We start from the raw sequence: 22607 nt of genomic DNA, 5'->3' as shown, positions 1-22607 counted from the left end.
GGAGGCTGTGATACAGCCGATCCATGCATTGGCTGTGGAGTTGCTCTGTCCCCATGTAGACTGCCTAGGTGTGCCCCCAGCTTCACCTAGAACATGCTCTTGACCTTGAGGGAGAGTTGTGTAACCTGCTGGGGCTTCTGGATACCCAGCTTAAGCACCTGCTCACCAACCACTTTCTGAGTCCTGCTTGGTGCCGGGGACTTACCACCCCTGCCTGATGGAGTTCATGGTCTCATGGGAGATCCAGATGTGAGTCAGATAGTTGCATGTGAATGTGAAGAGTGAACCGATGGGAGGCTTGTGGGGCTTTGGAAGGACAAATGAAGGGGGTGGCCCTAATCGGGAGGCCAGGGGAGGCTTCCTGGAGAAGGCAGCTTCCAGTACTGAGCTTTAAGGTCAGGGAAAGGGGAGGGTAAGAGTCTCCCAGGCCCATTGGAAACAAGGGGTAAAAAAGTTCTACGGCTGGGGCAATCGACAGAGCTGGGGTGGCCGGCTCTTGGAGAGTGAGGGACACCAGAAAAGATGGTGGGGTTAGCCTGAGATGGTAGGGAAAAGAGAGTCATGGACAGGGCCAAGCTGTTGAGTGGGTGAAGTGGCAGGACCTTGAGTTGCATGGAACACAGGGGGCAAAGGAGAGGAACATCCATGTTGGCATTGGATGGCTCACTCTGCAAAGACCTCATGTGCTTAACTTAGTAGCATCCACACAGTACCTCTTACACATAGGTGCTATGGTACAGATGGAGAAACTGAGGCTCAATGTGGTTAAGATGCTTGCTCACGATGGATGTGGTGGCTCACGGCTGTAATCTCAGCACCTTGAGAGGCCGAGGCAGGTGGATCATCTGAGGTCAGGAGTTTGAGACCAGCCTGGTTAACATGGTGAAACCCCATCTCTACTAAAAATACAAAAATCAGCTGGACGTAGTGGCACACCTGTAGTCTCAGCTACTCAGGAGGCTGAGGCAGGAGAATCTCTTGAACCCAGGAGACGGAGGCTGCAGTGAGCTGAGGTCGCACCACTGCACTCCAGTCTGGGCGACAGAGCGAGACTCTGTCTCTCAAAAACGTCATGGGGTGAGCCCAGGCAGGAGGTTTGGGGTCCGAATGCAGGCCTGACTGCTTCCTAAGAGTGTCTTAGCTTTCTGCTCGTCTGCCCCCACACACGTCCTTCCTGTATGGCAGTGGCATTGTATTGACATTTGAAGGGTTTTGTTTTCCATTGGTTTCTTTAAAGAAAGAGTATATCGGGCAGACCAAAGGCTATGTTTGTATGTTTGAGTACCCTATTCTGCTCCAGCTTGACTGCTTGGTGCTGTGGGAGAGGATGGAGGAATCGTCTGCTGCCTCTGGTTTTTGCATCTGTTTCTGTCTGCCTGTCTTCCACTGCCTGCCCTTGGCTCTGAACAGGCCTTTTCCTGTTCTTCGATTGTGCCCCTCTCCTGGGAAATCCTTGTTGGGTTCCCCACAGCTCTTTTGAGCAATGACCATCCTGACCCAGCCCCATCAGGCCTGTGCTGAGCCTCGATTGGCCCTGATTGCCCGTCTTGGGCTTCAGCTGTGCTCCCTGTGCCTCCTAGCCAGCACCTGACTGATGTCCTTCCCCCAGTGCACAGTGCAGCAGTGAACGGGCTCTCTTTCCACCCGTCGGGAAACTACCTGATCACAGCCTCCAGTGACTCAACCCTGAAGATCCTGGACCTGATGGAGGGCCGGCTGCTCTACACACTCCACGGGCATCAGGTGAGAGGTGTCGGCCAGGTGCTGAGTGGTGTGGAGTGGTGGTACCGTCACTGTCTGGGCAGTGGGCAAGATGCAGAAACAGGCTTGTCACCCACACAGCCTGCAGGGAGATGGATGGAGGCATTTCCGTGTGACCTGGGCAGATTGCTGGGCCTGGGACTGGTGCAGCTGAGAAGGGTATATAAGAGTTGAATTGGGCAAGGGTTGGGGGCTGCATCTGGGCATGGTTAGCAAGCCGCCCCTTAGGGGCCTGAATGGAATCTGTCCCCTAATGGCCTCAGCCATCCCTTGGTCCAGAGGTTGAGTTGAGCCTTGGAATCCATGCTCTGAGTTGACATCAGGGTTTCCTGGAGGCCCTTGGACTGGCAGACATCAGTGTGTCTAGAGACTGAGGCAACCTCAGGTGTCTTGCAGAGGCTGGGACGAAGAAGGGAAGTCTTCTTCATGTTTGTCGTTTGAGAATTCCTGGAATGGAATCAAGGAAGCAAAGGCCTCCTTTCTGAATGAGCTTCAAAGCAGCCGGTTCCCTGGTCTCCCTGGGTGGGCTGGGTCCCTGGGGGCTGGCTGTGGGAAGTAGGCCACATGCAGTTCTCCCCAGGAACTGGCCTGGGTCCGGGCCTTTCACATCTAGTACTTCCACTAGGAAGTAGTGTCCGAGCCCTCCTGATCAGAGCGGTCGTCAGAATGTCTCCTGTTGGGGCGTAGTCACCATGCCCACTTGAGATGGGAGGTCTGGAGTCCATTGAATTCAAGTCTGTCTCTAATCTGCCTGCCACGCTGAGGGAGGCCCTGGGGGTGCTTATGTGTCTTAGACTATCAGCTAAGTCTGAGGTGTCTAGCCTGGTGCTTTCTGAGCTGTTGTTTGGGTTTCCACTGCCATCTGAGTTAGGGTACCTGGGGGCCATTTGGCTATGACTAGGGGATGGGGACATAGGCCTTTTCTTCTACTTCCTCAAGGTCTGGAGGCTGCTTGCTGCCCCCAGCCTTGTTGTGACCCCTTGCCTTCCCTGTCAGAGACATACCCAGTGTGCAGGACTAGTGGGCCTGTTCTCCCTGGGCCAGCACATCCAGAGGGGGTGGCTGCTGGCCCTGGTGTAAGCCTGTTCACAAGCCAAGCCCCTGGACAAGCAAGTTATACAGATTCATGTGTAACCGTTTGGGATCTTATGCCCAGGAGGGCATTTGAAAATCATGTGAATGCTGCTACCGCTCCTGCTCCCCTAAAAAAAACAAAACAAAACTCAGAAACAGTTTGAAACAGATGCCTATCAAGTGATCACCTCTTTTTGTGAGTGTTCTTTAAACAGCTAACTCACGCTTAGCCTGAAAACACTTGAATGTGGGATCTAAAATGTCATTCCCGGTGTTCTAGCATCGCATCTGGCACATAAACGAAAGCTATTGACATTGTTCTCTCCGGGAAGTGAGGCAAGGACCATGGCGCATTGCCTTGTGTGGTCACTTGTCTGCTATTAAATCTAGAGATACGGGAACCAGGCCAAGGGACAGCTGATGGTTTGGGGTGTGGATAGGGCTGGGTCATTTCTTCTTCAGGGCACCAGGCTCACAATGCCCAGAGGAAAGGAGAAGAAGAGAAACGAACTGACGACCTCTGTTCATTTTGCCATCTGTCTGTTTGTTCATTCATCATCGACTCTCTAGCTCACGGGGCTGGGCACCAGGGATAGGAAATGGATGTTATAGCTCTACTTCCTGGGCTTCCTGGCCTGGGAAGAGGGGGACTCCACAGGGAGGCTGACAGAGCTGAAGGCAGCATGAGACGAGTTAGGCTGGCTGAGAGGTAGACTGAGTCTTAGAGAGTGCTTGGAGGGCAGGTGAAGGTGGGTAGGCCCTGCCCATCTCCCAGGGTACAGCTCAGATGAAGGTGGGAGTCAGCGTATGAGGCTCAAATTATTTTCTTCTCCCAGCCCCCTAAACTCCCTATCAAATACAGGAACTTAGGATTGAGTTACCACAAGTTTTAAGGGTTCTTTGTCCTGGGATACCGACGACACCCAGCCCCTGTGTGGGGTACTCCAGGTATCCAGGTGTAGGAACCCCTGGGCCTGGCTTGCTCAGGGTTCTGCAAACTGATTCAGGAAGACAAATTGCCCAGGGTCACCCTGACTCTTTCCCCACCTCTGCACTTACTTTAATCCTTGCTCCTTTCTAGAGGCTGATTCTCTCCCATCCCTCCTCTTTAAGACCCATGGTGAGACCAACCATGCACTCCAACTGGTGGTGGCAGGTCAACACTGGGTTCTACAGCTGGCCTGGGTTGAAAGGTCCCGATGCGGACAAACCTGGCCTGATTCCTGCGCCCCTCCCACCTGCACTGTGGGGTTGCTGCCTTGAGAGGGCTTTCTTTTGGGGTCCTTACTAATGATGTGCAGCAGCATGATTGAAGAGCCAGGCTGAGGGCTGAGGTAGGGGTGTGAGTGTGTGAGTACGTATGGGGCAGGGATGCCCAGGAGAAGGCCTTACTTACTTCCAGCAAAGACCAGCTCACCTCCATACCACAGCCTGGCACCCCTGGGACCCAGGTCTGCCAGCGTTTGCTGTGGCTCCTTGTCATGCTTAGCTCTGCCCCTGGATTTGGAGTGATTCAGAATCAGCTAATGGGCCAGGTGTGGTAGCTCACTCCTGTCATCCCAGCACTTTCGGGGGAGGCTGAAGTGGGAGGATTGCTTGAGCCTGGGAAGCTGGGGCTGCAGTGATCTGTGATTGTGCCACTGTACTCCAGCCTGGGTGACAAAGCAAGACACTGTCTCAAAACAGAAAACCCCCCAAAAAACAGATTCAGCTAATGTTGGCTTCCCAAGGGAGCATAGTGCAATCGAGGAACCTTAATTTGGGGATTTGGTTAAGATACGGGGTCCACTGGCTGGACAGAATACCTAGTGCTTATGGAGATCTGTGGCTAGGATCAGAGGTGGCTTTGCTCCAGCTGGGGGTAGAAATCCGTAGGGGCTGGGCCTGTGTTGTCACCCAACTGGTTCCGAGGATGTTCATTACTGATGAAGGCCTGGCTGGAGGCCACATCACAGGGGCCTGCTGACAAAGGGGCTGGGTTCTGCCTGGGCACTCTGCAGCGGGTATAGAGTCCTCATGGGCTCCCACTCACTCAGACCTTCCAGGAAGATGTGCAGCTGGTTCTTTGGTGACTTCATCTTTCACATTCTGTTCTGGGAGGTGGCGATGTGGTGGGGTCCTGGTGGCCAAGGGCCTGATGGAGCGCAGCTGCTATCAGCCACTTCCTGAATTGTGTGGCTGAGCAGCCTGGGGCTCCTGAGTGGGTCTTGGGTGCCTGGGGCTTCTGTCCTGTGGATAAGGAGGATGGCAGATTGGAAAGCATTTTTTTTTTTTTTGAGTCCAGGTGGTGAAAATGAGAGCTGTCTGGATTAGTAGGGGGTCTTATGACTTCTAGGGTGCCAGAGCTGGGACAAGTACCTGTGTCTATGCAGTTTCTATCACATGTACATATGACTTTTAAAATTCTATTTGTAATTTCACTCTTGTTTCTTTCATTCATTCATTCAGAGACAGTTTCGCCCTGTCGCCCAGGCTGGAGTGCAGTGGTGCGATCTCAGCTCACTGCAACCTCCACCTCCTGAGTTCAAGCGATTCTCCTGCCTCAGCCTCCCTAGTAGCTGGGATTACAGGCACCCGCCACCACACCCGGCTAATTTTTGTATTTTTAGTAGAGACGGGGTTTCACCATGTTGGCCAGGCTGGTCTCAAACTCCTGACCTCAGGTGATCCACCTGCCTCAGCCTCCCAAAGTGCTGGAATTAGAGGCCTGAGCCACTGCATCCAGCCTTCTTGTTTTTATTTACTTATTTATCTTTACTGGGGTAACATATGTGTATAATTCACCATCTTTACCATTTTTAAGTGTACAGTTCAGTGGTAATAAATACATTTATATTCTCTTTTTTTTAACCCCTTCATTCCCTGGCTCCCCTTCCCCATCCCAGCCCTGGTAACCACCACTCTACTCCATCTTCATGAGATCCACGTAACTCCCACGGATGTCACTCTTGTGTTTAGCTCACAGGTCTAGGTAGGGTACCAGCAGGCTTATGTCGGCTTGTGTCCCCATCTTGCTGCTACATGACCCCATTCTGATCCAACAGAAGGGAGCCCCATGAAACTTTGGTTTGGACGCAGGGGACCTGCTGTGTCCTCAGAGATGGCTTGGGAGAGCTGCGAGAGAGAGGGCTACTGCATCTTAGGGCCGGTGGGACAGCTTCCATTTCTGCATCTGAGAAGTGGACAGTGCAGGCTGGGGGTGAGCAGCAGTGAGGTCAGCCACAGGGAGCTGCTGTGGGATGAGGCAGACCTTGACCTGGGCATGGGGGCTCTGCGGGTGCCAGGAGAAGGGCCCCAGCAAGCCCTCTGGGGAAACTGTGGGGGAGGTTTGGGGTAGAAAAAGGAGGGTCAGGGTGCAGTGCTGTTGGGCTGCAACTCTATTGTCTGAGTTGAGGCCAAACTCACCCCGATTTACCTTTCAGTTGTCTCCTAAGGTACAGGGAGCAGCAGGACAGAGGGACTTGCCAAGTGCCAGCTAAGATGAGTATCACCCAGTGTAGCCCTGGGTCTCCTGGGCTGGACCTGTGTGCTGGTGTTGAGGGCAGGTTATCAGCCAGGAGTCAGCGTGCGGGTGGTTTGGTAGCTCTCTGGCACATGAGTGGCACACATCGGCCCATTTGAGAGGCCTTTTGTTTGTGCAGGCTCATTTTGTGAGAGTAAGGGGTTATCTTAGTCTGTTCTGTGCTGTTGTAATAAAATACCGGAGACTGGGTAACTTATCAAGAACAGAAAGTTATTTCTCAGTTCCAGATGCTGGAAGTCACAGATCAAGGTACTAGCGTTGGGGAAGGCTGCCCTCTGCTTCCGAGATGGGGCTTGAATGCTGCATCCTCTGAGGGGAGTAACACTGTCCTCACATGCAGAAGGTGGAAGGGCGGAAAGGACCAAACTCCCTTTGTCAAGCCCTTTCATAAGTGCACCTAATCCCCTTCATGAGGGCGGAGCCCTTGTGACTCAATCACTTCCCAAAGGCCACACCTCCCAACACTGTTACCTTGGGGATTCAATTTCTTTCTTTCTTTTTTTTTTTTTGAGATGGAGTCTCACTTTGTTGCCCAGGCTGGGGTGCAGTGGCGCGAACTCGGCTCACTGCAACCTCCGTCTCCCAGGTTCAAGCGATCCTCCCACCTCAGCCTCCCGAGTAGTTGGGATTACACGTGCACGCCACCATGCCCGGCTAATTTTTTGCGTTTTTAGTAGAGACAGGGTTTCACCATGTTGGCCAGGCTGGTCTCGAACTCCTGACCTCAAGTGATCTGCCTTCCTTGGTCGCCCAAAGTGCTGGGATTACAGGCGTGAGCCACCATGCCTGGCTGGGGATTCAATTTCAGTATCAATTTTGTTGGGGACAAAAACATTCACACCATAGCAGGGGTGGATGTTGGTTACAAGTTTATTGTGGCCCTGAAGAATTCTGGTGCTTCTCTCCTGCAGTCCTGGCTTGGGGACTCTGGGTGGTAAAGGGCCCTCTGCCTCTCAAATCTGCCCATCCTGAGAGGAGAGTGGACAGATGTGGGAGGTGCTGCCTGCAGGTTATGGTGCATTGCCCTCCTTCCACAGCCTTTGCCCTGGGAACACCAGAGCCTGTATCGGTCACCTTTGCAAACATCTTTGATTGAGGCCAAGTGCTGGGATATGTTCAGCTGGGGAGGTTACACAGCCTTGTCTGGTGGGGGATGATACTTAGCTTTCTCAGGAAAACCCCAGTATTTTTAGGAACAAACAGTTTGTACCCACCCATTTCTGGTTTTGAAAAACCATCGGTTCTCTCCCATCTTGTTCATCTGAAACAGCCTGAGCTTCAGGAGGGGAGGAGGAATGGGCTTGGGCACTGGGTCAGATGATTCCAGTGTTGCCTCTTTTTATGTGACATTGGGCAAGACCTTGACTTTGCTGAGTCTCTTTTCTTATCTGTGAGACTGACATCCCATTGTCTGCCTCATGGTAGGAGAGGATGTGTCTAAATTTCCCAGCACCGGACACAGTAGGTCCTCATAGATATTAATCCCTTTCCACTTGAGCTCATGGAAAATGATGTCATGCCGTTTTAGGTGAGAGCTCTTTAAAAGGGCATTAGAAGTTTCTGTTGTGGACACGGTCCTGGTGATGCTGAGTGGGTGGGCAGTCCGTTTGTTAGAAAAACAGGCCCATGGGGGTGTCTGGTGCCTTAGCTGCCCCATTTCCGGCATGGGGCTGTGGCCTCTGCCCCAGGGTTGGAGGTGCGCGTTTCCTCTCCTGTGCACCTTCGGAATCTCTCAGGGGTTCATCTGCCTTTTACTTTTGCTTAGGGTTGTTGTCTCCCCCAGAACATTTTGCTTTGGCTTCTCTTGTCACACAGCTCATGGAATCTGTCCCCTGGTTAGGGGCTGGGGAGACTCCCCGACCCAGACTCGTGTCCCCACCAGCTGCCCTCGTGGGTTTGCTTTGCCAGGTGCCTTGGTGTACACGTCCATGTGCACTGCCCTTTGTCAGGCCTGTCCTTCCAGTCATCTCAAGGGCCTGACTCCTGGAGGATGGCTGGGTGGATCAGGAGACCCGCGTGGTGGCACTGGTGCCAGTGCCCTATTTGAGGCTCTGGAAAGTCTTGGTCAGGGGGTGTGACACAACTGTGACGTTAAGCAGGAGGAAAGGGAGTCCCTGCCTCTCACTGGATGTCATACAGACTTGGGTTGTCAGAGCTGCAATGGAGGCTCATGATCCCATCTCACCCCCTCATTTTACAGAAGGGAACACTGGTCAGGAGAGGGAAGGGCTTCCCTACCAACTACCACGGTTGTTCAGAGCCTCAGGCCCCGTGTGAGGCCCTCACAGCCCCATGTGTGGCAAGCGTGGGGGGCAGTGTGCTAGAAATACAGATTTATCTTTCTGTATTTTCTGAAACATAATCTTGAGCCACACTTACTTGGTTTAAGTTCTCTAGAGCTATTTGGGAGAGGATGGTGGGCGGGTTGTGGGTGGGGAGTTAAATCTGGTGTTTGTGGCTGTGCAGTTGGTGTGCATGTCGCTGTAGAGTGACTGAGCTGCACACGGTGCCATGCGCCCCCGCCACCCTCCCCCCGACCCCGTGTGGGTGAGCAGCCCCTGCCCTGGACCCAGACCTGCACAGGCGCTGCTGTCTGTGCTCAGGGCTATGCTTTGAGGCTTAGTTGGTGGGAACTTGCAGGCTCAGAGTAGGAGACCCACTGATGCTTATGGGGTGCTTGCGCCATGCTGGGCCCTAGGTTGAGGTTGGGATAGCAGCAGCAAAGGGGATGCACCTTCAAGGAGGGGAGGTGGCTGTGTGACAGTGGCTGGGCCAGTGGGCCATCCTTCTGTCCACCCCAGGTGGAGGGCAGCTCTGGGAGTGGGCCACCCCTCCCTTGTTTCTGTGAGAGCTCTGTAGCTCCTGTCTAGGCATTTTGGAGGACTGTTTTGATGCTCAGGAGGGTCACACCTGGCTTGGGTGGTCGGGCACCTCCTGTGAGAGGTGAGAGGACATGCAGAGAGAGAACGGCTCATATATTTCACACTAAGAAACTAAGAGGTTGGCCTGGCCCTCTGTCCCCTGCCAGCAGCCCAGAGTTGAGGGCTGGGAGCAGGTGTCTTCGGCCAGGGACAGGAGGTCACTCCCCGTCTGTGGAGTTATGATGGCCTCCTATGGGCCCCACTCAGCCATGAGAGCCCAGTTCACAGCAGACCCTGGTAAGTGAGTGCAGGGGCCTCCTGGTGGGGCTCTGGAAGAAGCATCACAGTGAGTTGGATTGTTGTCTCTCTGTCTGAGCACAGGGGTTGGAGACCACAGCACTCACCCCAGAGGCCTGTTGGGCCTCCTCAGTCCCGTTCTCTGTGTGATGGCCACTCTGCTTTTACCTCTGACTGAGGGGCATGTGGTGTGACAATCCTATTTGTTCACTGGAAGACTGTGCATATGAGAGCCAACACAAAATATTTTGCAACGCGTGAGAGGTGGTGGTGGGTTTGCCAGCATAGCTGTTGTGGGCATGCAGTCAGAGTTCAGGCATACAGGGCCTCTGAGAGTCAGGCGGGAGAAGGTGAGGAGGATGAGGAGAGCAGCGAGGTCAGTGTGAGCTGCCGGAGCAGCAGAGCGAGAGCCAGCACGACTGTGAAATCTAATCACCATGGGCTCCTTTGTTTTGCCTTAAAAAAAAATCTTTCTCTGTTGATACTTTGTTGTTTGAAGAAACCAGGCAATGTGGGTCCTTTTTAGGTCTGGAAATTGGCAACAGAAGATGATGTGTGGTAAAATGACTGGGTGTGGATCCAGCCAAGCTCCAGGGCCAGATATGGCCCGGTTAGCAGGTAGAGTAGCAGAGAGGCCAGGCTGTGTCTGGGTTCATGACTGGTTAAGCAGGACCATCTCCCTGAAGATTCTGCCTGGTCTTTCAAGGGAGGGAGGGAGGCCCTTATTGAGCCTGTGAGGCATCCCTGCTAATGGACTTGGCCTGGAGTCAGAGGGAGACCAGGGCTTCCCACAGGTGGGTACCTCTGGTAGCTGGGGGCAGGCCGGCATCCACACTGCTGAAGGCCCAGCCAGGAGCCGCTGCTCAGAGGAATCCTCAGGGATGTGCAGAGACACCCAGAGACAGGTCTTGCCTTTGGAGAGGATGGACTTGGCAACATCCCTGCCCCAAGTGGATACCCTGATGCATGAAGAGTGATTGATTAAATAAAAGGAATAAGCCATCATGAGGGTAGAACAGTCTCCAAAAACATGTATCATATCTGGCTGCTGGCAATGGTAAGAAGAGACTCTTCAAGCACCTATGGTTTGGAAACTTTATTTTATTTTATTTATTTTTGAGACACAGTCTCGCTCTGTCGCCCAGGGTGGAGTGCAATGACATGATCTCGGCTCACTGCAACCTCCACCTCCTGGGTTCAAGCGATTCTCCTGCCTCAACCTCCCGAGTAGCTGGGATTACAGGTGTGTGCCACCGCACCTGGCTAATTTTGTATTTTTAGTAGAGATGGGGTTTCGCCATGTTGACCAGATTGGTCTCGAACTCCTGACCTCAAATGATCCTCCCGCCTCGGCCTTCCAAAGTATTGGGATTACAGGTGTGAGCCACCATGCCCAGCCTGGAAATTCTAGAATGCACTCTCAAACAACCAATGGGCTGAAGGGGAAATCACAGTGGAAACTAAACATTTGGAAGTGAATGACTGAAAATGTTGCATACTGGAAACTTCCAGGATCTATTGAAGGTGTCATCAGAGGCAAATTTGTAGCCTTAAATTGATTTATATAAAACCAAAAAAATTGAAAATACCTGAATTAAGAACTCAATGCAGGTGACAGCAGAAAGAATATAGAGAAAGAGAGGACCTTTTCTGTCTAGATCATGGTGTTTGAGGAGCACTAGGGCAGGGAGGAGAGAGCCTGGAAGGTTAGCAGGGGCCGAAGTAATCTGGGGCCTCCAAGGGTAGGCCCTGAAGCATGTCAGCAGTGGACAGTCTCTTCTACAGTACATATTGGCTTTGGCCCACAGCAGAGCCCAGGTGTTCTCTGTGCTGTCCTCTGAGTGCCCTGGGCTGCTAGGCAGAGGAACAGGAGCCTTCGTGGAAGGTACCTGGAGCAGGGGCTGCGTGGTCCTCTTGGTAAACAGGCACTGTTAGGGAGGACTGCAGATCTGCACAGCTTATCACTCGCTTCATCCCTGGAACTTCCTGGGGTTTGGTCTCGTGAAGGAGCGCTAGCACTCCTTATCTGCAGGGCTCCTAATGCCTGCGCTCTGGTCCTGACCCCTGCTGAGCTGAGTGTTTTGTTGGTTCTGCTGCTGTTGCTGCTGCTCTGACTCCACCACCTTTTCCCAACTTGGCCTCTGGTGGTTGAGTCACGACATGAAAGGAGAGTGACCTGCAAGTATTTTTCCCTTAGTTGCTGTGACTTCTTGGAAACCTGCCATCACTCAGTGAGCTCTGGGCAGGCAAAAGGCCCATCTTTTTTGACATTCCGTGTACTGGTTTCCTTCTCTTTTCTCTGTTTCCTCTTTGTTTTTCCTCACAATGAAAGTAGTTTTGTTGTTTGGTGTTCATATTAGTGTAGCAATGCCATATATTCATTATTAAAAAATTCGAAGTAGGCCAGGTGCGGTGGCTCATACCTGTAATCTTAGCATTTTAGGAGGCGGAGGAGGGTGGATCACTTGAGGCCAGGAGTTCAAGACCAGCCTGGCCAACATGGTGAAACCCCGTCTCTACTAAAAATATAAAAATTAGCCGGGTGTGGTGGAGGGTGCCTGCAACCTCAGCTACTTGGGAGGCTGAGGCACAAGAATCGCTTGAACCCAGGAGGCAGAGGTTGCAGTGAGCCAAGACTGTACCATTGCTCTCCAGCCTGGGCGATAGAGCCAGACTTTGTCTCAAAAAAAAAAAAAAAGGTTTGTGACCGGGTGCAGTGGCCCACATCTATAATCCCAGCACTTTGGGAGGCCGAGACGGGCAGATCATGAGGTCAGGAGATCAAGACCATCCTGGCTAACACAGTGAAACCCCATCTCTACTAAAAATACAAAAAAAATTTAGCTGGGCGTGGTGGCGGGCACCTGTAATCCCAGCTACTCGGGAGGCTGAGGCAGGAGAATGGCGTGAACCCAGGAGGCGGAGCTTGCTGTGAGCCAAGATCGCACCACTGCGCTCCAGCCCGGGCAACAGAGCGAGACTCTGCCTCAAAAAAAAAAAAAAGGTTCAAAGTAACGGAAAAATGACAAAATTTCTAAGAATCAAGTAAAAATTACCTGAAATTACCTCACACCCCTCTGTTAACCCCTTGGTGACTGTCCACCTGAAAGGGTATCTGAGTGATGGATGCCCTGCCCTCATCCTGCAGTCAGGCCCTGCATGAGCAGGGGCCACACAGCCCGTGATGTCTTACACTTGGGATTTCACCCTCACTGATGTTATTGGGCATTGTTTCTCTGTTAGTAAAAGTGGATCTATATCATCCTGGTTAATGGTGGCTTAGGATTCCCAGGGCTGCTGGGAGTGGGGCATTCCTGGGCCCTTGCAGCTCTACCTGTGTGAAGAAGGCAGGAGGGCAAGTGTAGGCCAGAGGCTTTGTCTTTGTGTCCTCTCAGGCTTTGTTCCCTGCACTTGGACATGGCACCCTTAGGAAGGGTAGTGTGGTTAGAATGTGTTCCCAAGTTCATGTATTAGAAACTTGATCCCCAGTGTGGGTTGTTGGGAGGTGGGGCATAATGGGAGATGTTTGGGTCCTGAGGCCATGCCCATATGTATGAATTAATGCCATTCTTGCAGGAGTGGGTTTGTTACCATGGGGTGGGTTTCTTATAAAAGGATGACTTTGGCCCCCTTTTCTTTGTCACCCTCTCTTTGCCCTTCTGCCGTGGGATGACTCAGCAAGAAGGCCCTTGCCAGATGCTGGCCCCCGATCTTGGACTTCCCAGCCTCTGGAACTGTGAGCCAATACATTTCTGCTCATTATGAATTACTTAGTCTCAGATACTCCATTATAGCAACAGAAGTGGACTAAGGCAAAGGGTCACCGCACAGACTGTCCTTTCAGGATTCAGTGGGTAAATGCAGGTGCTGTGCTCTGAGCGCCTGAGTGCTCGGTGTTCACCAGTGTTGTACTTGCTTTTTTCGTCAGAGGTGTTATGAGCACCTCTGAGAGGAAGAGCCGAAGGTGGACTCTGGAAGCATGGGTGGGCATACTCCCTGCTGTCCAGTGTGTCTGAGGCTGAATGGCACCTCTCAACCTGCCTGTCTCTCTGGGAGACAAAAGCTGCCTTCCTCCATGGCCTTGAGGTCCCTTTTCCCTCCCAGAACTTGGCTGGTCTTTTCTGGCATTAAGTGGAAGGCGCCTCCCAATGTTCCTCTCATTGATGAGTCAGCTGTAGATGTGCTGCCAGAGCCCATCTGATGGGCAGTTGGGGCTCTTGCCGCTCCCTGCACTGATCTGGGGGGACTGAGGTGGACTTGGTGACAGTGGCTGTGCTGTCTTCTAGGAGAGAACCTCTTTTATCTGATTTTGCTTGGGAATACCAGGTACTGGCCACAGTAAAAGTTCAACTGAGAGGAAGAGATGGTGGTGGCTGTGGTCATGGTGTCGTAGCTAAACAGATCCTTACTCTGAGCACCTTTCTGGGATGGATTTTAGGTATGTGGGGAAGAACCCTCCTTTGCTAGGAGATCATGCATCCCCCATCCCCCCCACCCTGGACTGCTCTCCAGCCCTTGGAGTGCGGCCTGGTGTGTGCCTGGCATTCCCCTTCAGATGGTCACGCAGACCTTCAGCATCTGGGAAGCCAGAGTGGGCACATCACTACCCATGGCCTGAACATAAGAAAAGTGAATGCACATTAGAGAGACATGTCACGTTGCTCTGCTGCCCAAGCACCTTTGGAAACCTTCCTGTCACCTGTGCCTTGAACTATGCCCTGTCTGCTTGAGCCATTGGCTCTTCCTTGGAGATCCCTATTTCTCTGGTCAGCAGCTGTGCAGTGTTGGGGAGATGTTGGGTGTTAGGGTTGGTCTGGGTCAAAGGGACCAAGTTCTGGTCTCAGTGCTGTGGCTGGGGTGACTCAGTGCATCTCTCTGACCTGTGGTTTCTTACTGGGAAAGTGGGGACAATGAGGCCAGCCCTGGAGGGCTGCCAGCGCAGACTGTCCCATTCACTCATCTCTGTCACCCACATTCTCATAGCCTGGACTTGTCCCTGTTGTAGTGCTCAGGAACAGAAGCCTGAGCGGTGGTGCTTGCACCTGGCTGCAGGCAGGCTCCTGGGCTACAGGTTACGGAGGACTGTGGGCTGAGTGGGCTCTCGGTCCTTTATCCTGCTGCTGCTTTCATTCAAGAACGTCTCGTTTTCTTCCTGTGCATTTAGAATGGAGAATGACCTTTGATGTGTGTTATTTTTTGTTTGTTCTGCCAGGGACCAGCCACCACTGTTGCCTTTTCAAGAACGGGGGAGTATTTTGCTTCTGGAGGCTCTGATGAACAAGTAAGTAAAGAGTAGTCGAATGGAATGGTGAAGAAGGGAATCTGAGCTGATTTCTGCTCAGAACCAAACAGGGTGTTTGGGGGATGGGCTGGGTTTCGCCAGCTTCCTTGGTGGCTTTCAGCGACTAAAAAGGCCCTGATGGAGCTTGGGGTGGGGTTGCCCAGATCCAGGGCCCTTGCCACTCCAGAATGGGCCTCTTGCAGGTGCCGACCTCATGGCTGCATCTCAGAATCCTCACTGCTCAGGCTAGTGCTTAGTGGAAGGAGGCTGGGCTATGGTTGTCGTGAAAAGTTGGTTTTTTAGTTATTTTCCTGATTCCAAATAAATAGATAATGATTATTATTAATATGATCTTACTTTAGGCCTGGGAATATGGCCAATGTGACAAGAGCTTCATACCTCATTTAATTCTCGTGACATCTCCATGTGGGAGATGAGGCTCTCTGATCTCCCCATGCTGTAGATGAGGAAACTAAGTCCCAGCAGATGCTAGAGCTGGGGCAGGTACTGGGGCCTGTCTCACTTCAGAGTCTTTCTCCTGCCCTGGGAGCCTCTGCTCTGTCATCTGCTGCTCTTTGCTCCCAGCCCCCTTGGACACTGTTTGAGGGGTCAGCATTTTCAGTATTTTTGGCTGCAGAGAGAGGACATTGTGAAGAGGTCCTATCCCACCTTGTCACCCTCTGCTCTGAGGCTTCAGCCTGTTAGCCCTGGTGCCTTGTGCCCTGACTGCTAACCACCAATGACCTGTCTCCTGGCAGGCATCCTGCTTCTGGGGCCTAGTCCAGACCCTGGCACTGGGGAAGCCAGGAGCACTGAAGAGTCTAACCATCAGCAGTCTTTCTCCAGTGTCCGCATGGTCCTCTTGTCCAGAGAACCACAGCCCCTGATGAGGCAAGGAGGAAAGGGTGGCTGTTCTGTGCCACTGTTGACCTGATGGATGGCCGAGAATGTTTATTCCACTACTGCCCAGTCTCTTAGTTCTGGCTGCTCAGCCTAGAAAAGTCCTATTGGCCTATACTAGTCCTGGTCTCAGCCAAATCTACCAATTTTGGTTGAGTCTCTTCCAGTAAGGCAGAGGGTAGTTGGAGGCTCTTTGACCACAGCCTGGGTTAGAGACAGCAGGCATCTTCCCACACCAGCACCAGTCCTGCTCTAGCAGACGAGGGAGGAGGAAGGCAAAAGTGACTCCTGAGCCTTCCCTGAGCGTGAAGCCTGGCTTATTGCTTAGAAGACAGGGAAACTGGTAACTTCACACAGTAAATAGAGTCATGGTAGAATCAACTGACATAGTAGGAGAGGCAGCCTGGTGGAAAGTAGGTCCAGCAGCGCTGCCATCAGCTCCCAGGCTGCCTGTTTAATATCTACTCTGAGCTTTTTCAGAGTGACATTGGCATTGTCTATTTGCATTCATGATAGCCACTCTACTGTTAGGAATTTATTCAGCAGTTAGATTTGCAGTGACATGAAGACCCTGTAAACAAGGGTGTGTGTGTGCTAACGTTCTGTTTCTAAGGTGATATGTGCACGACCCTAGACGCCATCCATCTGGGAGAGGAAACAGTGGAGCTGCTCAGACAGTGGTGAGGAGCCTCCTGAAGAACGAGGCTCACAGCTGCGTCCTGACAGACAGGGATGGTGTCCAGGGCATATGGAGTGTTCATCTTGTGTGGATACGGTGGTTTTTCTGTGGCCTCAGGTGACCACTGGCCACACACTCCCCAGTTCTCTTGTGACACCCAAGCCAGCCATCCTGGAAGTGGCCCTGGAAGCACACCGTCATGCATGGCCAGCAGCCTCCAGCAGGGAGCGCTCTTGCTCCCCAGCCAGGTGCCTCCCTCAGCTGTGTTCAAGGAACCGAGGGACATGGTCCTGCTGATAGGAGGACACCCGGAATAGGACGTGTTTTTCATGGCTGAGTTAGCCTTGGGATGACGAGTGTGTTGCTGAGTACTTCCTGTGTGCCCGTGTCCACCAGGCTGTCTCCTGTGAGCCTCACAGCAGCCCCATGAGATGGGAACTAGACTTATCCCGGTCTCGCAGATGCAGGAACTGAGGCACAAGGTTGAGTCCCTTGCCTTAGGCCATTCAGTAAGGAGTGTTTTGGCCTGGAGGCCATGTGTTAACCACTTCTCACAGTGTAACAGGCCAGGCCACCGCCCGCAGGAACTTCTATTTTAGTTCAGAGGCAGATGATAAACAATGAAAAGGGGATTAAATAACTCCCTACTCTGATGCTATGAAGGAAATAAATAGAGGGCTATGATAAACATTCACAGAAGGCCTCTCTGAGAAGGTGGTGCTGTTGAAGCAGACACTTCAGCCTGCGAAGCAGCCAACCCCATGAAGCTCGGGCCTGTGACACCCTAGGGAGGTGAACCAGCAAGTGCGAAGGCCTGGCGGTGTCACGCCGTGGTAGTCCATCCTGGTCACATCCAGGTCCTCTTGAGGCCTGTCCACAAAGCCTGCTCCCCAGGGAGGTGGGGTAGGTCCCGGAATTGAGTTGGGGTGTCAGGTGGGGACCACTATCCCACCATGGCTCAGAACTTTGGGCATGGCCTCTGAGCCCATTTCCTCAGTGAAGGACTGGCAAGGGGATTTTCTTCTCCTGACTTGGTGTGCCTGTTGGTTTTGGCAGGTGATGGTTTGGAAGAGTAACTTTGATATTGTTGATCATGGAGAAGTCACGAAAGTGCCGAGGCCCCCAGCCACACTGGCCAGCTCCATGGGGAATCTGGTAAGTGGCTTGGCAGGCATGTCCTGAGCTCTGTGACTCTGGTGGGCTAGGTCATGGTGAACAGCTCTGGGCTTGGAGACGGTGAGGGAGGAGGTTTAGGCCTGTCTCGGGAAAGGGACCCTAGCAAGATCTTCTCATTTACCAAATACTTTGGAAGTTGTGGTGCTTTGTTTTCCATCTAGAGTGAATGAATAAGACACAAAGAGGCTGTTACAGCAAGCTGCTGGGTGCCCCAGGCCTGTGCCATTTGGTGGGAGCGTGTTGCCATGGCATATGGTGCTGTTTGATTGAGGCCTTAGGAGACAAGGGACCCGTCCCATACTGAACCCTGGGTCACAGGACCCAAACGTGGGGCTCCTAGAGGGTTCAGGGCCTGAAGCCACAGCTGGGACAAGTGGGAAAGGCCCAGCCCTGTTGCTTTCACTTCCCTCCCTTTTTTTTTCTAACCATGGAGAGGAAGTTCCTCAGCCACAAACCATTTTTAGTACCTCTGTTCGTAAAAGAATATTCAGTGTTCCTGAATTTAAATAGTTAATATTTTTGATAAATATTTGGGGAAAAAAATTGATAACTGATACAGTCTCATTAAATAAGGTCATATTCAGCTTGGGCTGAAATAAATGTTAAAGCCGAGGTTGTGGAACCTTGAGGGTTTTAAGCTCCTATGGCCACAGGCTTTTTAGATGTCTCTCCATTGGACCATAGAGAGAGTGTGGCCTCCCCCTCACGGATACTGGCCCAAACAACAGGAAGCGGCTCGCCCAAGGCCTCCAGCGAGTCAAGGCTGGGGCCCAGAATAGAACTAGGAAGCCTCCTGAGTCTATCCTGGGGCTTCTGTGGCTGCAGCAGATAGACCCTCCATCTCCCCACCCCAACACACACACATGCCCCCGTTTTGTGTCCTGGGCTGCCTCTAGGCATTGGCCCAGTTGGGATTTATGGTTTTTCTTACAAGGGTTGCTGTCCTGGCTGGTCTCTTGGCTGTCCTCTGTACTTGCTAATCCGTGGCCAGTTTTCAGCTTTTGGGTTTGTTGGGGGATGACTGGGCTGCATGATGCACGCTTGCTGCCAGTTCATCTTCCACCCAGAAAGGCATTTCACACTGCAGGGTTGAGGCCCCCTGGGACTCAGCAGACCTCTAGGTCCCTGCCCTCTTTCCTGTGAATCTCTCTCTATTAGGCACTTCTGGTGAGCCACAGCCAAGGCCTTTTATGCTCGCTACCCTGTTTATTCCTTATCTCATCAGAATGAGTGGGTAAATATACTGCTCAATTCACAGATGAGACACCTGGGGTTTAGTCACCTTCCCCAGATGCCTGGACCTGGGGGCCCACCAGGCTGATGCCTCTGAGCAAAGCTAGAAACTGCAGGTGGCAGAGGACTGCTGGCTGCTTTTCCCCATTTCAAGGGAGGGCCCTGACATCTGCTGCTTGGGAATGGTTAATATCTACCAGCTGGGGGAGAATCCCATGTTCTTATAGCTATTAGGAAAATAACTTGGATGAATTGCTTCTTGTTCCTTTGGTCCTGGCTCAGCAATGGAGTATGGAGCACCTTTGCTTCCCAGAGCTGTGGGTGGGGGATCCCGCATGGCAGGATGGGGCATGAGTGGGTGAACAGCTCAGCAGTGCTTAGAGCAACCACTTGTTCCCATACTATCTACAGACTCACGTTGGAGTTGTAGTCACAGCTCTGCCCACTGGCCCTCACTGCGTGGGCCTCAAATAGGGGAAAGGATGTGGGTCCTGGGGTCAGAGAACTGGGTCTGAACCCTGGATGTGTGGCCCCAGGCAAAACACCTGGTCTTCCCAAACCAACATTTCCACATGGTACCTGAATACGCCCATAGGCAGGCTCTGATGAGAGCTTTGAGACCCCCACCAAGTGACTTGTTAATCCTAAAATCATTCTTGGTTCAGATCAGACCTCTTTCCTTATTTGTCATAAGCCCCTCTGAGACCCTGAGTGGATGTAAGTCCTCTTCCAGACACACTTTCACTGACACACACATGCCATGTGGTGTCAACCTTCAGGACTTCTCTAATCTGAGGACTCCCACGCCAAGAGGAGAGCTAGGTTTTTAGTTTGTTTTGTCTTGTTTTATTGTGATACATATATATATATAACACAAAGTTTACAATTTTAACCATTTTAAGTGTGCAATTTGGTGGCATTAAATATATTCCCAGTGTTGTGCAACCATCACCGTCTATTTCCAGAAGATCTTCATCTTTCCAAACTGAGGAGAGCTACTTTTTATAACACTGTTCAGTGGTTCGGTTTTCTTCTGAGATAGGAAGGGAAGCTGATGAGTGTGCTCTCGCCCTTCTTGCCCAAGGGCTTCCCTGGCACTGAGACCATATCTGGGGACTGGTTCTATGGCTGGCCAGAGTGACTCAGCCCCATAGGGAGCCCAGGAGCACTGCAGCCATGTCTCAGGAGCTTGTGAGTCCGATGAGCCTCTGTCCCTCCAGCACTGTCCATGTACTGGCCTTCCCAGTAACCCAGGGTTTCTCACCCTCAGCACTATTGATATCTTGGGCCAGATCATTCTTTGCTGTGGGGGGCTGTTTTGTGCATTGTGGGATATTTAGCAGCATCCTTGGCCTTTACTCACTAGATGCCAGTAGCATCTTCACCCTCCCACCAACCCAAGTTGTGACAACCAAAAATGTCTTCTAGGCCAGGCATGGTGGCCCACACCTGTAATCTCAGCACTTTGAGAGGCTGAGACTAGAGGATCGCTTGTGCCTAGGAGTTCAAGACCAGCCTGGTCAACACAGCAAGATCTCGTCTCTACAAAAAAATTTAAAAATTAGTTGAGCATGGTGGCACTCCCCTGTAGTCCTAGTCACTTGGGAGGCTGAGGCGGAAAGATCACTTGAGCCCAGGAGTTGGAAGCTATCGTGAACTATGATCATACCACTGCACTCCAGCTTGGATGACAGAGTGAGACTCTGTCTCTGGAAAAAAAAAAAAAAAGTCTTCTGATGCTGCCAAATGTCCCTCTGGTGGGCAGAATTGTCCCCAGCTTAGAATCACTGCAATAAGTCTTGCCTCAGCGGGGAGCCCAGAAAAGAAGCTGACCTAGCAGTGGGAGGAGTGTGGGAATGTGTCTGGAGATGGGGCTGTCTTAGCAGTGGGAGGAGCACGGGGATGAGGTGGGAGAGGCCCTGGGCATGCGGACGAGGACTATTCCAGCAGCCTTGAGTGTGAGGACTCTGTTCAACTGGGCCAGATTTGGGCTTCCACCAGCAGCAGCAATAGTGGCCCAGGTGTCTCAGCCTGGGTTTCTAACAGAAGTCATTTTGTAGGAATCTCATTTGGTCACAGTCTTCTGGAGGTGATGGTAAACAACCAAAAAAAAAAAAAAAAAAACACCTTTTGCCTTTAGCAACTACTTGGTTTTCTTCACTTAAAAATTGGAGAGTGTTTTTGCCTTTCCTGACTAAAGGTTTTCCTGGCTCTGGGAGAATATCTGGTCAGTGGTTTGGTGGCTGACCAGTGTGGCTCGACTTCTCAAAGAGCTCATGGGCACCATAGCCATGCCCCAAGAACTCATGAATCTAATGATCCTCTGCCTACATCAGCTCTGTCTGCGCCCTGGGCCTCAGGCCCTGAAGCCTTGTGAAATACTCCTGGGCATTTGGGGATTCTAGGAAGCCCATCGGGCAGGTGTAGGTGTTGAATTCCTCACCATGTCCCCATTCCAGCGTAGCAGTCGAAAGCCAGAGGGGCAGACCCTGCATGGACCCCTTACTTTACTTACCCACTAGCAGACCACGGCAAGGGCAGCCCTGTGAGCCTATGATGGTCCTTCTGCCCAGGAAAACCCCCTGCCCATGACCCTTTCTCTGACTGCAGTACTTCAGCTCTCAGATCTTGGAATGAAGGTTGTCCTTGAGCCCACTCTGAATAGAGCTCTGTTCACTGCAGAGCTATTTTCAACCTCTGGTTGAAATTCACAGCTTATTTTTAGGCACATTTCATGTTGAAAAGCAAAAGCCATTTCCCAGCCATTCAGAATGAGAATAATGGGTTCCATTTTCCCTCTATTCTTGGCTGAGTTGTGCATGAGGAGGGATTTCAGGGCTTGTGGCTGGGGAACCTTCTCTACTTAGAAGGTTGCAGATGAAGGATTCCAGGCCATGCTCTGGGCTGAGGGTGGACAGAAGCTCCATGTTCAGCCTTGTGACATGCTACAAGGCTGGGGGAAGGTTGGAAGAGCCACTTGCAGGCAAATGAGCACCTCCCAGAGGGGCTTGAGGGTGGGCAAGGGATGGGAGCCCCTGGGAATTTTCTGCATTGGGTGCCCGTGCTCGTGTTTTCAAGGGTCTAGTGCTTAGCTCTGTTCCTGCCACAGCCCTGGCCCCTCTCTTCTTGTCCACCCTCTTGCTGTCTGTTCTTTGGGGCCTGACCCCGAGGCATAAAGACCCCTGTATCTTGGCTGATCTTGAATTTAACACCTCCCAAACCCCTGCCACTATAGGACGGACTTCTGCTCAACCACAGAAGCATTTTTTAACCACTTTTTAAATAGCAAAAATGCATTTGCTTGATTGACTTATTTTTGCCCTCCTTCCAAATGTCTGAGGGCCCATTATGCAATGGGGAAGAAAGGTTGCGCTGGGTGGGGTGGGAGGAGAACACAGAGTTCTAGGTAATTCAGTGAAACGGGAGGAAAAAAAAACCCCACTTTCTGAGTTCTAAGGGTTGGCTGCTGTCCGGTTCACACATTAACCTTGAGTTCTAGGGCTGAGTGCTTTTCTCCACTCACCTCTCAAGATCTCATTTTAAGGAGGAAAGCTCATCTGTGGTTAAGAGCCTGGGTTCTAGCTTCCAGCCAACCTGTGATTAAATCCTTTCTCTACCCTGCCTAGGGTGTGGTCCTAGGAAAGTGGCCAGACGTCTGTGAGGCACGGTTTTCTCTTCTGTCGTTTGGGGAGAGGCTGGGCCCTCCTTCGTGGGATTTCATGCATGGTGCATCTGCCTGGCACATGACAAGTGCTCATCAAGCTTTAGCTATTTTTTTTGAGTCAGGGTCTCACTCTGTCACCCAGGCTGAACTACAGTGGC

General features: G+C 52.0%; 1 protein-coding gene across 15 annotated transcripts in view; it reads left to right on the top strand.

Annotated features, from left to right (window-relative positions):
* Positions 1-22607, top strand: part of POC1A (POC1 centriolar protein A) — a 79630-nt gene that overhangs the window by 14979 nt on the left and 42044 nt on the right. For 11 of the 15 annotated variants that reach the window (XR_001713356.4, XR_010155598.1, XR_010155597.1 and 8 more), the window contains 3 exons: positions 1610-1743; positions 14729-14797; positions 17433-17531. Coding sequence is in view for 11 of the 15 variants with exons in the window: in XM_063806806.1 (XP_063662876.1) it covers positions 1610-1743; positions 14729-14797; positions 17433-17531 (302 nt within the window). In the remaining 4 variants the exon portion in view is untranslated. The remainder of the gene's footprint in view (positions 1-1609; positions 1744-14728; positions 14798-17432; positions 17532-22607) is intronic. The other 4 variants (XM_016941216.4, XM_016941222.4, XM_063806809.1 and 1 more) reach the window with 1 other exon arrangement.

Source organism: Pan troglodytes, chromosome 2 (genome assembly GCF_028858775.2).
Source record: "Pan troglodytes isolate AG18354 chromosome 2, NHGRI_mPanTro3-v2.0_pri, whole genome shotgun sequence".
Classification (NCBI taxonomy): domain Eukaryota; kingdom Metazoa; phylum Chordata; class Mammalia; order Primates; family Hominidae; genus Pan; species Pan troglodytes.
This window is presented reverse-complemented; position numbering and strand designations above follow the sequence as displayed.